The sequence below is a fragment of the Echeneis naucrates genome, chromosome 1 (genome assembly GCF_900963305.1).
Source record: "Echeneis naucrates chromosome 1, fEcheNa1.1, whole genome shotgun sequence".
Classification (NCBI taxonomy): domain Eukaryota; kingdom Metazoa; phylum Chordata; class Actinopteri; order Carangiformes; family Echeneidae; genus Echeneis; species Echeneis naucrates.
The window spans coordinates 3,402,211-3,417,946 of record NC_042511.1 but is presented as its reverse complement, the minus strand read 5'-3'; the positions used below and the strand labels follow the sequence as shown (position 1 = coordinate 3,417,946).

The window sequence follows — 15,736 nt, the reverse complement described above, 5'->3', positions numbered from 1 at the left end:
TTGCAGCTGAGCTTTTTCCTCAGAGCTTGTGCGGGTGCCATCAGCTGTGCTATCTGATTCTTTCAGACACATACGTAGCGTGATGCTGCAAGTAACAGCTTCATTATTTTTGGACTCGCGCTCAACAGAGAACAAACCAACTTCCTACAAGAAATAAGGTAAGCTTGTCCATTTATGTCTGTGTGTGCGTGCACGTGGTGTCTAGACAAGAGCATGTGTTGAACCTCACTACATACAATGTGACAGTATTTAATTAGACAATAGTTTTTATTCAAATCTTATTTGTTTAAAATCTATTTTGCCATCTAAATGTTTAACTTTAATATAGAGATAAGTATTTCCAACATGTTTTATTCTATAAAAAAGTTCTTAGTTGAAACAATACTGAAGCCGTAATGTTGAAATGTTTCACCGTCTATAAAAGAGTCTGTACTCTTCATTTCTTAACATGAATTAATGTGTTGTTTCTCCTAAGTAGGTAGTTTGAATGGAGTATTTTGTTGTTTGCCTCGTTGTTTTTCAAACGTGAACCGGATTCCAGAATAATCTTTGTGTTCACATTTTCATTCCTCCTGCAGGTGAGCTGACGATGGGAGGCTCTTCCTCTAAAAGGACCTTCTTTTGGCAAAAGAAGAAGAAGCAGTCGCCTCTGAACAAAGCCTGGAGTCAACTAAAGGGGGCGCTGCCCAACAAGAAACGAAAGAGGAAGAGTATTCTGTCTCTGGACAAACTGAACTTGGATAACCTGAGGAAGGAGAAGATTTCCCAGAAGAGATTCTCATTGCCAGCTGACAAGAAAGAGCCGATGTCGCTGAAAAGGTTCTCACTTGGTAACATGAGGAGGGAGTCTATCCACACCGCCTCAGCAGGAAGGAAGAAGGACAGTGGAGGGCTGGGAGAAGTGAGAGACCAGATAAAGAGGACATTTTCTCAACAACCTATCAAAGGGCTCCGGGCTCAAACCAACGTTGTTCCTCCCTCCGTGAATCCAGAGGAAAGGAAGGAAAGAAGTGACTCAGACAGACAGAAAAAAAAAAATCCACCTACAGCGTCCAAAAAGAAAGCCGGCGGCCTCCTGAGATCAAGTCGTCCAACAGGAGCCAAAGCAAAGGGACAAATTAAACCTGATGAGCTCTGAGTTTGGCTGGCGGAACGAAAGAAAGGATGTCAGTGAGGAGCTGACCGGAGAGTCAGAGTTCACGTCTTTTAAGTTTTTAATGTCACAGTCAGTGTCATGGCTGAAACACAGACACAACAAACTGAAACACCTTGATGTCAGTTACATAAACGTAACATTAATTAGCTGCAATACATTTAACACAAAGCTTAACATTATTCGCTACCTTTGTCCTGTTTGGATATTTCTGGGTAATAATAATAATAATAATAATAATAATAGACAAGCTGGACTTCCCTTTATGTTGCATCGGATGGCAAATCTGTTTATGTGCACTAAATACTGTACATCACATCTACTACCACAATCTGACCATAAATAAAAGTTTTGTATCACAGACAGTTTACATTTCAGCATCCAGAGGACTGACATGATGCAGACAGTGTTAGCAGCACACAGTGACCACAGCAAGAAAATACCAACTTCTTTATGATGAACTTTAACCACATCAGAGCTTCCTAATGGTACATCAGACTACAAACTGGATCTGATCCACTGAGCTAAAACGTGCATCCTCTGCTTTATGAGGGGTTACATATCTGGCCCGAGTGCCAAGCTTTTAAAATTTTGGGTAAAAATAATTTACACTTAAAAACCTGACAGTTCAAACAGAAACGAAAAGGTGATTCATTGCAGAAGAGGGTTACAAACCCAAATTAAGGATTATGTGAGTACAGAATTTGATGCTGCTTTTGTTATTTTAAATCAGTGAGAGCCGTGTTTATCCTCTTTCAGAACAATCTGCTGATTTCATTCTTTACTATGTTTACTTCAGCTCAGTGGTTAACTGACCTGCAAGCCAAGTGAGAGTCACTAGTCCACAACTTAACAGAACACCAGCATGGTTGATATTAACATCTGATAAATCCCTTTTTAAGAATTAATGGAAGAATTAATCACCCAGCATTAATCGGTCTGGTGGAAAAAGGTGAGCAGCAAGTAATATCAGCATCTTCACTGGAAGTTTCCTGGATGAATAAAAAATAAATAACTAGTGAAAACACGAGGGGAGTTTTTTATATATATATATAAAAACATATATATATAAAAAAACAACTCCTTAAAGTGGACTAATGATCAGAACGCAAAAAAAAAAAAAAAAGATGAACCAACAATTTACTCATTCACAAAACTTTGGAGTTGGACGGTGCCGGATCTCCTCTGTGAGGTTCAGCGGCATTTGTGCAGTTACATGTGCACATGAACCCCGGCAAAATCTGATTTCCAGTGATTCATTAAACAGTTTATTAGGTACACCCAGATAAATCCTCCTTTAATGAAGGAGGTAATTCAACTGTACGATCCTTTCACCAAGTGATTCTGTCATTCTGTCCAGCCCGTTCACATCAACAGCTCGCAGCACCACAAACTTCTCTGAATAGATCAAACAGTTGAATCAACAATACCAAGAACTGAACCACAAACATAACAGTGTACCTAATAAGCTGGTTTGTGTCGTTTACACACAAACACACACACACACACAGACACACACGCAAACATGGCACATATTCAGTCAGTTTTTCCATTCACTGCCAACACGTTCCAGCTGTTCAGCAGCCACTTCTACCGCCGTCTGGTTGGGGGTAAAACTATCAGCTTGTTTATGTCCAAACAGGAAATGTCAGCATCCCCCATGTTGTGCAAACAGCCAGGCCATATGGAGCGGAGCCTCAAGTCTGCTGCAAGTCCACAGAGTGCAAACAAGCCGCTTTCTTCTGTTTCAGCTTCAGAGGATACATCCGTCACCACGTCGGCCATCATGGACTCTTCTTTGATTGACCGTGACCAACTTAGCTTTATCAGTCACAACTGATTAAGTATGCCTGCCGGCAGCAGAGGTTGAAGTCAACAGGCTTTGGTCCTGTCACAACAGTTTCTCTGCTGAGGAGAGACAGTCTGTAACATTTGTTTATGCGTGCATACATGGCTCTGCAGTTCTCGCTGTTGCATGTGCATGCAAAGCTCCCACGTCTGTCTGGAGTTTATCGTTGCTGGAGTTAATCCCAGTTGTTTGAAGTGGCAGGTTTGTCTTCTGAGCCGTCGTGGATGAGAGGCGACCCGTTGCTCCTCCCTATTGGCACGGCAGTACGAGACTTATAGGTCTACAGACAGAGGTGGAGAGACAGATGAGAGCATGAGGCAAAGAGTGAATCAAGGTAAAAGGTGCAGCAGACAGTCAGTGAACAGGAAGTGAAAAAGAAACTTGAGAATGGAGGTTAGTCATTACTGAATTTGCAAAAAAGTTAGAGTGGTTAGAGGTCAAACTCATTTGAATCCCTGATGGAGTTTCCGAAGACGATGAGATCAAATGTACATTTATTCGGTTAGAAGAGCAGACAGAACAGGCAGCGGACGGACATCACACAAATGACAGATGTAGGCAGATGTAGGATTTATTCACATTAGTTTTAACAATGCGTGTACAAAAATAAACCCCAAAATATTCTGAACTGTCAAAAGAATACCACAGTTTATGATATGAAATTAAGTATTAACATGGTGATTAATTATTTCCTTTTTTTCCAAAACAAAGAATATAGTTTGAATATACTGTTATCCCTTTAGTAGCTTTTGATATTTTACTCACTTCTGCCCGTAAATTTGATCTTACTGACAAGAAATGTGTAAAATTTTTTTCAGTGAATCCTGCCACACGAACATAAACGCGCACACACAAAAGACAACACACTCATGACTGCACAATAAGCAGCTATAACAGGCCGTGAGTGCGTGTGTGTGGGAGGGAGAGGGGATGACAGAGTGCATGCCTCCAACATGCACACATGCCAGAGTAACCAGTCAGAGGAAATGTGGCAAGGAACATGAGCCAGTCTAACCATCAGCGCACATCTGGAGCAGTTTAAAACTGTACAACACGAACACACAAACATGCGCATTAGCAAACGGCACAGAAAACGCAGAAACCTGGTGCCAAGTGCATAATGCTGTTGCATGAGGCAACAGGGTAATTCCCGGCAAAGCCTTTTATAGCATGTATCAGTGCGACCAGAGATCAGAGTTTGACTGAGGACGCAGCTAACTGCATGAACGTACATGTGTGTGGAATTATATCTTTGATTGGGGCCCTGGCTGAACATTTGCACATGGATATATATTTTGTGGTGAAATTATTATTATTATGCAAAATGCAATCTCGACCTCAGATCTGCTGCTGAAGCAGCAGGTGACTGCAATGGAAAAGAGACAGACCACAGATTGTTGAAGCAGCGTTAAGTGGTTATTGTGCCTTGAGGTGAATAATGGCAAACACTCCAATTCAGTAACGAGCTGAAATAAATTACTGATCATTTCTCAACAAAATAACTGTGCGTGGAAATATACGGGGAAACAGAAATAGCTTCCACCAAAGACAGCCTGTGTAACTCGTGCAGCAGGTGAGAGTTTGGAAACGAAATACTGTTGTAATTCGATTCTTTCAGCCTTTACGTTCAGCAAAGGATGTAAAATCCTCGAATGGCAGCAGCCGGGCAGTAGTTTGTATTTTCACCTTCAGAGTCTGTTCGCTGGCACTGAAAGGACACAGCTGGGACAGCATGCTGTGTGGTGCATGCATAAACCCTAACCGTGGCGCCTTCTTTATGTGAAATGTATGAAATGCACGGCTATGATGCTGCACACGCTCATGGCTTTTGTTCAAATGGAAGCAACATTCAAAAGTTATTTGATTGCGGGTCAGCAACAGGAAATGAAAGAGAGAATGCAGACACGAAACTTGATTGCAAGCGCGCAGCGTTTCTCGTCTCCACACTATTGTGATTGTTGGATGTGTACTCCAGACAGCATTGGTAAATAAGAAACGGTGAGGACAGCATCACATGCTACAGAGTTTGCGAGACTTTACACTACAGTTTTAGCACCTAAAAAAGGAGAAGTGATGAAAAAGGTCATCTTTATTTTTTCAGTAAGTGAAGTAAAAATGAAGGCAACAGGTTTGCTGCAGAAGACTGACTGAACTTCGACCCTGTGGACATAAATTGTCCTAATCTTTGTAGCCTGTCAGACATGTGCGTGTTTTTTTTTTTGTTTGTTTTTTTTGTGAGGTCAAGGTGAACTTGGCCTTTGAACTTTTCATTCTTTAGCAGAGTTCCTGAGATAGAGCTCACAGAGACCAAATCGTGTTTTGAAAGGTCACAATGACCTTGACCTTTAATTTCCGTAGAAGACGAGCTGAAAACACCAAAACGTTGATGGGCTTCTGATGTCTGTGGACCTAAACTCACCAGAACAGACTACTGATTGCCTGTTTGCTGTCCTGAAGATCGCTGGGTCTGATTAATGGCACTACATGTGATGTAGGTGATGCGGTTGCACTGTAAAAATTAAAAAAATTTAAGCCGGAGTAAAAAGGAACAAAACTAAAAAAAAACAAAACAAAAACCTGTCAAAACCGAGTGGTTTTGTATTTCAAGTGTTCAATGATGTGCAGAAACTAAATGTAAAACTGAATTCAAACAGAAGTTTAGGTTGTCAGGTCAGTTCCTACACTGTATGTGGTGGATAATCGCTGTCACTCGTTCTACAGATGTTATTTTATTTATAGTCTTCAGGGGCTGTTTTGTGATTGCTGTCGTCGACTCCGTTGCTCTCAGACAGTACCTCGTGGTCCACGGTGTTAAAGTGAGCTCCAGAGTTGCTGTTGTTGTTGCTGCTGCGCCGTCGGAACACGCAGCACAGGATGTCCTTGAAGGTCTTTCTCATGTCTTTGTCCCTGAAGGAGTAGATGATGGGGTTGACGAAGGAGTTGCACTCAGCCAGCACCAGGCAGTACTTCTCGTAGCGCAGCACTTTACACTTTTCACAGCCCAAACCGTCAAGCAGCAGCACGACCAGGCCCGGCGTCCAGCAGATCACAAAACAGCCTGTCGGGAGGGATCAAGGGGGGGCAGGAGGTCATAAAAAGACTTACAACAACATCAGAAATCGACATGATAAATGAGAGAAAAGGAAGGCATTATTAAAATGGAACGAGTAAATAGTGTTGTGAGGAATGTGAAGACAGAAGTAGGGGGCAGCTAAGGGAGTAAGGGAATGTACTGTAAATTCCTCTGTAGACAATACACACACACACACACACACACACACACACACACACACACACACACACACACACACACACACCAGGAGGGCTGGGTTTAGTCTGTATGATCACATTTCATTATCATAATATTCGATTAAGCAGCTCAGGAATTCATTATGTAAACACATTTGCAGCACGTACAGCTCTGATATATGCAGCGCCTTCAGCTGCAGATGGAAACGTGGAAACGCGCTCTCACAAGCACAATGTGCGGCGTTTCCTTCAGCCTCTAGTCACGGCGTGCAACTTTCACAACTGCAGGTTTAACCTCCAATTCAGACCTAAAGTCAAGTCTGGCGAGGAATTTGACGACAAAACATCCCCACTTCCCAAAAATGTTCTGGGTCTCAAGGTCAAGAGCTGAAGTTAGACACGCGAAATAAGACACCCTCTGAGTCAGGTCGTATGTTCGGGAGAGAAGCTGCTTTGTGTCACATTAACAAAAGTATGAAGCTTCCTGTCAGGGCACGCTCAGGGTTTTGTTTTGGTTTTTCTTTTTTTTTTTTTTTTCCCCCTCCCTCCTCTCATGCCAGAGGTGTTGAATCCTGGGCGCTGAGTGACTGGAGAAAGACGAGCAACGTTTCCCTCAAAACCTAAAAGGAATTTAATCGAAATTTCAAAATGCAAGAGCAGAAGCAGGGGAGGCTGGGAAAGAAAACAAAGACGGCAGAGCACGGAGGAGAGCAGGGTCAGTGCAGCATAAAAAACAAGGAATCAGTGGGAGAAAGAAAGGAGGGAAGGAGTGTATTTGTGTTGGGGGGAGGTTGGTTTAACAAGTACAGGCAGGCTGAGAGCCTGCATGGCAGCCATCATAGGTGCAACAGTCTTTTTATTCTGTAAAGATTCAGGTGAGCAGTCGCCTGAACTGTATCACGTTGAATGCAGCTTCGACTGAACAAACTCAAGCTTTGGTGGCTGAAAAACATTTTGACTTTGACTGAGAATTGTTAGTCTTATTTGGTATTTAAACACATTTTAATACACACGCTTGCAAGATGCATTATTAAATATTTCAAATAATTATTCGTGATGATTAACAGATAAAAATCTTGAATTATGCCATGACTCAGTATTTACTTCCTTTGAGACTAAATAAATAAATGACCTTCAACAGAACATCCACCTGCTGATGGCCTGGAGTTATTATTTGCTTTGCAGAAATACATCTCCCCACTATTATTAAAAAGGGAAATTAACCAGAGATATGTTAGACTGCCTGTGTCGACTGACCGAAGCGATACAGTAGAAATACCAACATGAGCTCTCTAATTAGTTTAAGTCACTTCCATCCATGTTGTGTGTGTTTGTGTGTGTGCTGGCTCACCCAGGATCATGGAGACGGTCTTCATCAGGTTCACCACCGTCTCTTTATACCTCATCTGGGAGGTGTGCTGCGACATCTGCTTGCTCTTGTGCCGCACGTAGATAAATATGCGGGTGTAGACGGCCACCATGATGGAGAAGGTGAGCAGGTTGAGGACGCCCCAGAACACCAGGTAGCTGCGGCTGTACATCGGGGCCATGGTGGAGCAGTTGGGCAGGTCGCACAGGCAGTGCCAGCCCATGGTGGGAACCAGGCCCATGATTATCGCCACCACCCAGATGAACAGCATGATGACGAAAACCCGCCGGGTGCTCATCTTACTGTGCAGCTGCATGTTAAAAATGGTCTGGTGGCGCTCCACGGCCACGGCCAGGAGGTTGAGGACGGAGGCCGTCAGGCTGGTGTCGATCAGCCCCTGCCGCACAAACCACTGGTGCTTCGACAGCTTGATGGTCCACGGACCAGTGTGAAACATCAAGTGGAGGTAGGAGATACCTGGAAAAAGGATTACAGAGAAAAACAAAGCACTTACATAAACCGTTACATGAGTCAAGGTCTGAAAAGTGAAGTGCCTTATAGCTAACCATCTGGAGGCGACATCAAATGAAATCAGCTTCATCCGTTCAGTCATTCGTTGTCTGAGAAAATGTCCCTATTTCTCATTTCAGTCATCGCTCGATAAACAGTTTCTTAATGAGAGATCAGTTCCAGTTTCTAGTTTCAAGCCTTATTCAAAACAACATTCTTTATGTTGTTCATTCTTTAAATTGAGGTGCCATCCAGCAGATGGTAAAGGAGGATATGTATGACTGACTGAGTGTGCCCACCTCCTGGTTTCAAAAACCAAGATGGCAAAAGCAGAATTACAGACTTAATGCTTCAAAACAACAGAAGATTCAGTTCCACATCTACACGCGGGGTCAACTTTGAAAATGGCTGCAATCAGAACAAACTGAAAAAGGAAAGCCCAAAAACTGCTGACCTAACGGAACTTTTTCCAAATTTACAAAAGATTTTCACATTGTCCTACTCAGTTACCATTTACATGAAACCACAGATATTCTGCAGAAACAATCCTTTCAAATGACAACATAGCGATTTGTATATCAGTCATGGACAGGCTATGAATGTAGTCACGTAGGAGTCATCGTACTCTGGCTTTGCTCTGACATCATCAATGTGATGTGGTCTGCGTGGGGAACATTAAATATTCAAAAGCACAGAGTGTTTCATGTTTGCTGTATTTTGAGTAAATGTCAAATGGCAGCGTAGTTAAAACAGACTTATAATGTCGACATCAGTTAGAGCAGCGTGTGTTCACATTTTTTAATAACAAAGAGGCCGTGCCTTTCTGCCTGCAGCTGTAGCAGCACTGAAACTTTCAAGATTATTTCATATGTTGATGCCATAATGCAGTTTCAAACATAAAACAACCGTACCTGAGAAGAGATCTGCCAAAGCCAGATTACCCAGCAGGTAATAGATTGGAAAGTGAAAGCGTCGGTTTTTTAAAATGGCCCCGATGACCAAAAGGTTGGAGAAGATGACAATGAAGCAGACCGTCATGCCCAGAGTGACGATCACATAGTCACGTTTGCGCCAGTGGTCGCTAATGTTCTTTCCACTCTCCTCGTAGAAGAATTTGACAGACCGGTTGAAGTAACATCCCTCTTTGTCCTCGGTCACCGTATCCATGTTGAGGTATGAGGCGGATGAGCAATCAGGGAAGAGATGAGAGCAGCGCTGCAGTTAGGAAGCTCAGCGGACGGACTAGGGCGCCATTCAGACTCGCCCTGTCTGGTGGGTTGGAGTTCAGCATGCCATCAGCCGGACAGGTGAGGGTGAGCGTTTACTGTAGAGCTCTCTGGAGCTGGATTCGATCTGTGGAAGAATGAATTATTAGTTTGAGCATGAAAATACAAACATTATGAATGAAACCAATCCGAAATGAAGGAGCTGGCCCTTTAACAACAGCCCAAACTTCTAAATCACGCTCACTGAGAGCGTCAATCGCATTTGTCATTGAAAATATTTTTGGACGAACCTGAATTTGATTTAACAGACCAAGAATCCTTAAACAAATACATCGTGTGTGAGCAGTATGAGACATCAGATCCGTTGTGATTGTAGCACATTCAAATTTTTTGTCCCTGAAACTACCTGAACACATCAGCAGCCAACTTATACTGCCGTTCTGTTGTTACGTCACAGAGTTGACAGTAAATAACATCATGCGAGACGACCAGCTGCCGCTCAAACAACCAAATCTTTGCTGACTAAAAATTAGAGGTAGTTGTGGGCTGCTCTTTTATCCAAATTAGTGTTTCTTATGTAAATACAGCAGCTCAGACCACTTTCTGCAGCCACTGTGGTGCGAAGTCACCACAATGGGGTCAACATACTGTTATTTTGAAATGTATAATTAATATAATTTAGGAAAAGGAAATCACACACAAAGACAAAGCTGACGCGCACAAAGAATTTTAACAAACCAGAAAATCTTGATTAACCATTTCCGTTATCATGCTGCTGTCGCCCTCAATGGCAAACATCTACGGTGTCTGACAAGTCACAACAGGGACACGCAAAAGGTTTTATGATGATGCAATTAAAACCAACCCAGCTCAGGCCAGTGAATAAAGCCAAAAACAACGACAAGCTTCAATCCTCTATTTACGGTCAACGTGAAGAGCGTTTTGAGTCAACAAAACTCCCTCTCTCCTACAAAGCCAGCGCAGCACAGTGACACCGACGTACCGGCAGCGGCCAGCTCAACTCTCCTAACAATGGAAACAGCAGAGCAGCTCCCTACAGCAGAGACACACCTCACAATTACACAATCCAGCTATGTAACTCAATCTCAACCCAAACACGCACAACACATGCACTCACGCACACACAGGGAGGGAACCTCAATGACCCACTCTCTTACCGAGGGTGTGTGAGGAGAAATGCCAATTCAAAAGCAGAAAAATTCGGAGAGGAGGCTTGAGAATGAAATGACGAATGACAAAACATTTACAAGACAAGAATGCGGGAAAGAAACATACTTAACTGCGATAAGAGTTTATATTTAAACACATTCTCTTTTTCGATACCACGTCGAACTTCAAAATAAAAAGAAGTGTGAACGTTATTAAATGAGTTTTGGGGAAACAGACATCATGGTGGTGAGGCCAGAGGAAGTGAGGATGTCTGCGCCTCAGAGCTGTGTTGTTCACCACTATTCACGGCTGTCATCTCATCAGGTGTGTGGCTAACAGGCCGACTTGTGCAAACAGCGCCTGTATGTACGCACACTTTCACTACAGACAGACGACACTTCTGATATTGCACATCTTGAAAACCTGAGCAGTGGGGATTGAGGCACCGCTGTTTCTCACAGCCGTCTGCACGGCAGTGACAGGATGACTAAGACTGCAGCAATCTGATCCGTGTCACCCTCATACCCATTCATTTATCTCATGACACCGGTCTGATGTGTTACAATTTCCGACCAGCCAACAGATACAGCTTGGGGGATCCCCCCCCCCACACACACGTTGCCACCTGTGTCCAATCAATTCGGCTTTTAAAACAGATGCAGCTGGCAAACCGAAGGGGCCAAACAAAGCAATCTGTCATCCCTGCCAATGTTAAGTGTCAGCAAAAGATTCAAACACAACCAGTTTACATTAGCAAACGCACATCCCGCTGAGCTTGCCAAACCCAGCACACGCCCAGATGTATGACTGGAAAAACCCATTTTAATGAGTGCAAAATCACCACACCAAAAAACGAAAAGAGAGGGAAAAAAGGCGCGATATAGTTTTTTCATCAGCCGATCTCAATCAGGGTGGATCCGGTGCTCACTCTTTTCTAAATGTAAAGTCCGTTTACTTCTCTACCTTGAACTCACTGGCATCTTTTTAATTTGCCACCAAGTCTACACATCAAAGCGTTTTAACAAGTTTCAACAAGGAAGACAAACGAAAGTAATTAAAATCGATACTGGAACGGGAGCCTGTGTGGGAGCAGCATCATGTGTGAATGAATCAGGTCTGTTGAGGGATTGGGATAACTGCACAACTTCATCTGTGTGAGAAGTGTGTCGCATGCTGACAGCATCAACTAGATAAAAGGAGCAGCCATTTTAGCATTTAACAGTTTAATCATCTCATCTGCTGCACTTTGTACACTGTCTGGGCACTAAATCTGAGACAATCAGTCTGTCTGGTCGGCTTTGTCATCTTGTTTGTTTCAAAATGAATTCCAAAGGTCACCGATGTAAATGCAAACATTACTACCTGCTTTTTAAGATTTAAAAACATTTAGGAGCTCTTTGTTTATTCATAAGGGGGGAAAAAAGGTTTATATTCTCTCTCTTGTGATGATAAAAAACACACATAAAAAGATTTGTTAGTTCATTAATTGTCAAAAACGCCACACATTTCCCTAAAATATGGGAAAAACACGCCTTCATCTGCTGCTAACATTTACAAACAGGGCCATCAAGTAAATCCATAACAGTCATTTCTGAGACAACGATCACAAAATTACAAAGTTATAGCTCACGTGATTACAACAAACTCCTAACCACACTGCTTTAGGGTATAATGAGCGAGTGTGAAGCTACTTTTTATGAATGAATCTCAGAGGGTTCAGAGGCAGGAGCACACCAACATCACGTCAATCAGTTCTGACCCATTTTCCATGATTTGCAATAAAAAGATATTGTTAGCTTGTGGGCGCACAACCGTAGTAATCTGCAGCAACAACAGTGTCGATGCCAAAGTAATCTACGACGAGTTATGTTTCTTTTTATTATTATCATAAACTACAAGTGTTTTTTTTTTTTTTTATATGTAAATAAACAAGGACTTGGTAACATTTTGACCATAATGGTGGTTCAAGGTCTGACCTGAAAACAAATTTAATTACAGAGAATCAGTGTATGAAAGAGTCAGGCCAATTTGCTAAATAAAAAAAAACGACAACAATATGATCAGTTCACTCATTCACTTTCTGGTGTTAAAAATAAAACAAAACAAAACATGATGTCACTCGCAGGAAACGTGAAGATCCAGCCAGTAGCAAATGATTTTATGAGAAACAGAGCTGAGCACACGATGCCTTCATTCAATCTGCACAGCAATCAAGTGGTAAGCTTCAGGATACAACTGAAACACATGTAGAGCAGAATTGGCATACTTTTTTTTTTTTTTTTTGCTGTATTGGCGTTACCATCACACCAGGTTCGATTGTTTGTGCCGCCACTTGAACATGGCGGGGGGGAGATGAACTCCGGATTTAGAGTCACTGAGTTCATCAGAGCGTTTGGAGTCGTCTGCTTTGTGGGCCAGAAGAGGGAGCTGCGAAAGATCACCGGCAGCCTGACCTGCTACATGTGTTCCTGATCTGCTGGTAGATTAGCCAAATAAATAAAAATGGAGGAGAACGCCGGCGAGCAAGGCTGCGCTAATCAAACGACGACGACAGCAGACGCACATCAGAGACGGCGTGTGCAGAATTATCCCGACAGAAAGTTAGAGCCACGACAACAAATCTGCAGACAAACCTGCGAGTGCCCCGTCCAAGTCAGGCGGCGAAGAGACAAGGGTTGTGTGGAGGAATCTCAGGTTTACGACTTCTACAGAAAACCAATACGGCTCGCCACACTTATCAGGGCATTTCCCAGAAGCCTGTAAAGAGGCCATAGCTGATAAGATAGCAAGCACCAATTAAACGCCAAAGGGCATCTGTGAGCAGCTGTGCGACACAACGCACAGATTATATGGACTGAAGGGAAAAATGCAGTCCACCGTGGTGCCTCCACTGTGTGTGGCTCTTGTGGGGTTTGAATTTGCATGACTGTGCATTTTCATGCATCATGTGTCTGTGTTTGTGTGTGAATAGACCGGGCTGAATCGGTAAACACCAGTTTGAATGCAAACCGGTCATTAGAGAGCAGCCACACCCAAGTCTCTTCTCCCTCCTCCTTTTTCTTTCGATTCCTCTGAAGAGAATCAACTTCAGCCAGCGCTTCTTTAGAGTGGGAACGATTTATACACATTGAACCAATACTGCAGCAGTGGGTGAGTCACTGTTGATCGTGTTTGTGGAGCGCTGTTCCAGGTAAAAATGGAAATTCTGCTCATCTCCTCAGGAGCCCTCTCTCTGGGAGTCGTGGTTTCAATTAGCTGCCTTCCAGCTGTGAATTATGGACAAGCGACCGGTGGGACTGACTGTGTCATCTCCATAATGATTAGGTTCAGCCATTTAATCACACAGACGCACGCACAGACACTTCTCTCTAATGCAATCTTTCTATCGGAGAGTTCTTTTTCTTTTTAAAAGGGGGATGTCGTTGCACCAAAAACCACAAACTACACATTTCCTGGAGAGGCTTTTCAGAGCAGAAAACATTCTGATGAATACATAGTATAAAGTTTGTTGCTATGCATCAGAAATACTATAATTTGGGACCATTTTAAATGAATTACCTCATCGTCACATATGAAAAAACAGGGCTAAGTCTAATCACAGGGAACTGAGAAAGAGTTTGTCTTATTCCAACAGTTTCTGAAAATCATTGTCTTTAAGAAAACAAATCTGCTTGGCATTGCCAGCCAATTACCTCACTACGATATGTCATCTGTCACACATTACAGGTTTACCTGAAGTGCAGAACGAGAGGTTTCTGTAAGTGTCAGTGTTTCCTCCCACTGACGCGCACCCAACTCAACTTTGCATCTCCTCTTTCACAATGACCTGTGTTTAACCAACTGCAGTAAAGACGAGATGTGACAGTGACCTGACTGGGAAAATGTCCAGCTCAAGCTTCTTCTGTCTTTACACAGAAGGGTCGATAAATTGGGAGAATTTCTTAGATTCCTTGTGTCTGTAAAATACCGCCAAATACATGCCAACGACAAAACGCTGGAGGAACAAGGCATATGAACATGCCTCGCCTCCTCAATGCGGATATTTGCCTTATTACAAAAGAATGACTCAAGAGGTTTACAGCACTGACAAACCAACTTTAAAGTTGGCCTTCATGCAACAATAAACTGGACTAAATCACATCAAGACACAAACACGACCACTGGATTCATTAATAAGGCTACTGAGCGAAAATTTAACCACCGACTTTTATCATAGTTCATTCAGAGTTATTCAGAGTTACTCAATAACCACAAATGCCCAAAGACTGAAAAGACATGTGGCATTTCTGTGTTACGCGCCCACCCCTCAGATGTTCAAATCTGAGGAAGTCAGTTTGAGCTCTGGGCGAAAAACAACAAACAGCCGCTCATTTTCTGATATTTTATATTCCACACGTTGGACTCGGTGATTTATCGCAGCTCATACACACACAGAGTTGAGTCAACACTGTGAGACATGATCAACAAAGCCCAGGAATGGCAGGATTGTTTGCAGGGGCCTTGGTGAAGGATTCAAACGCAGGTAATTTAAGTTACCAGTTTTCAGAATCAAAGACACACGTGTGTCTGAAGGATGTGTGCACCTTAAAAACTAAAAAAAATAAAAAAAATAAAAAATTATGGAGGAGAAAGAGATAAAGGATGGATGAAGGGGGTCATTTCTCACAAAGAGCTGACATGGATCCACTGATGCCTTCACATGTGGCACAAACAGACTACAACATAATAAATCATCCACCTTTTTTTCTGACACCACACCAAAGAAATAAAAAGGGAAAGTAAAAGAGCCAAAGCAAACAAGGAAAGGAAGATGATAATGAAAAAATAATAATAAAAAAAAAAACCCTCACCTTTTCCTGTTGAGTGTGAACTCGTTCATCAAGTAAATCCAGCTCGGAGCTCGTCGAGTAGCACCTGAAGTTAAACCTCAGAGGCCGGAGGAGGGGGCGTCGAAAATAAAAGTATATACAGGAGACAATAAATAAGAGAAGAAACTAAAAGCACAGAAGTCTGCTGAGGGTTTATTCCAGCTGGTTCCACACACAGCGGAGCGGCTCTCCGTCACCTGTGCGGACTCCTCCGGTTACCTGTGCGCAGTGATCCGCGCTGTGATCCGCCCGAGGAGGTGGAGGTAGGAGGGAGGAGTGGGGTGCGCTTAGGGCGCGGCACGGTGTTCCTCCGCCGGCTCTCAGTCACCGAGCAGCGGCCTG

At 43.0% G+C, this 15,736-nt stretch overlaps 1 protein-coding gene across 1 annotated transcript; it reads right to left on the bottom strand.

Annotated features, from left to right (window-relative positions):
• Positions 1-1,195: 1,195 nt before the first annotated feature.
• On the bottom strand, positions 1,196-15,736 carry lpar2b (lysophosphatidic acid receptor 2b). Its single transcript, XM_029506040.1, has 5 exons — positions 15,377-15,736; positions 9,042-9,483; positions 7,603-8,097; positions 5,798-6,060; positions 1,196-3,282 (listed from the first exon to the last, which is right to left on the bottom strand). The coding sequence occupies exons 2-5, from the start codon at positions 9,295-9,297 to the stop codon at positions 3,178-3,180; spliced, it is 1,119 nt and encodes a 372-aa protein (XP_029361900.1). The 5' UTR covers positions 9,298-9,483; positions 15,377-15,736; the 3' UTR covers positions 1,196-3,177.

Coding starts and splice junctions, on each gene's coding strand:
- lpar2b (XM_029506040.1), bottom strand. CDS start 9,297: ATGGATACGGTGACCGAGGACAAAGAGGGATGTTACTTCAACCGGTCT. Junction 6,061..7,602: donor GACCGTCTCCATGATCCTGG/GTGAGCCAGCAC, acceptor CCCTCCCGACAG/GCTGTTTTGTGATCTGCTGG. Junction 3,283..5,797: donor TTAACACCGTGGACCACGAG/GTACTGTCTGAG, acceptor CTCTGTCTGTAG/ACCTATAAGTCTCGTACTGC.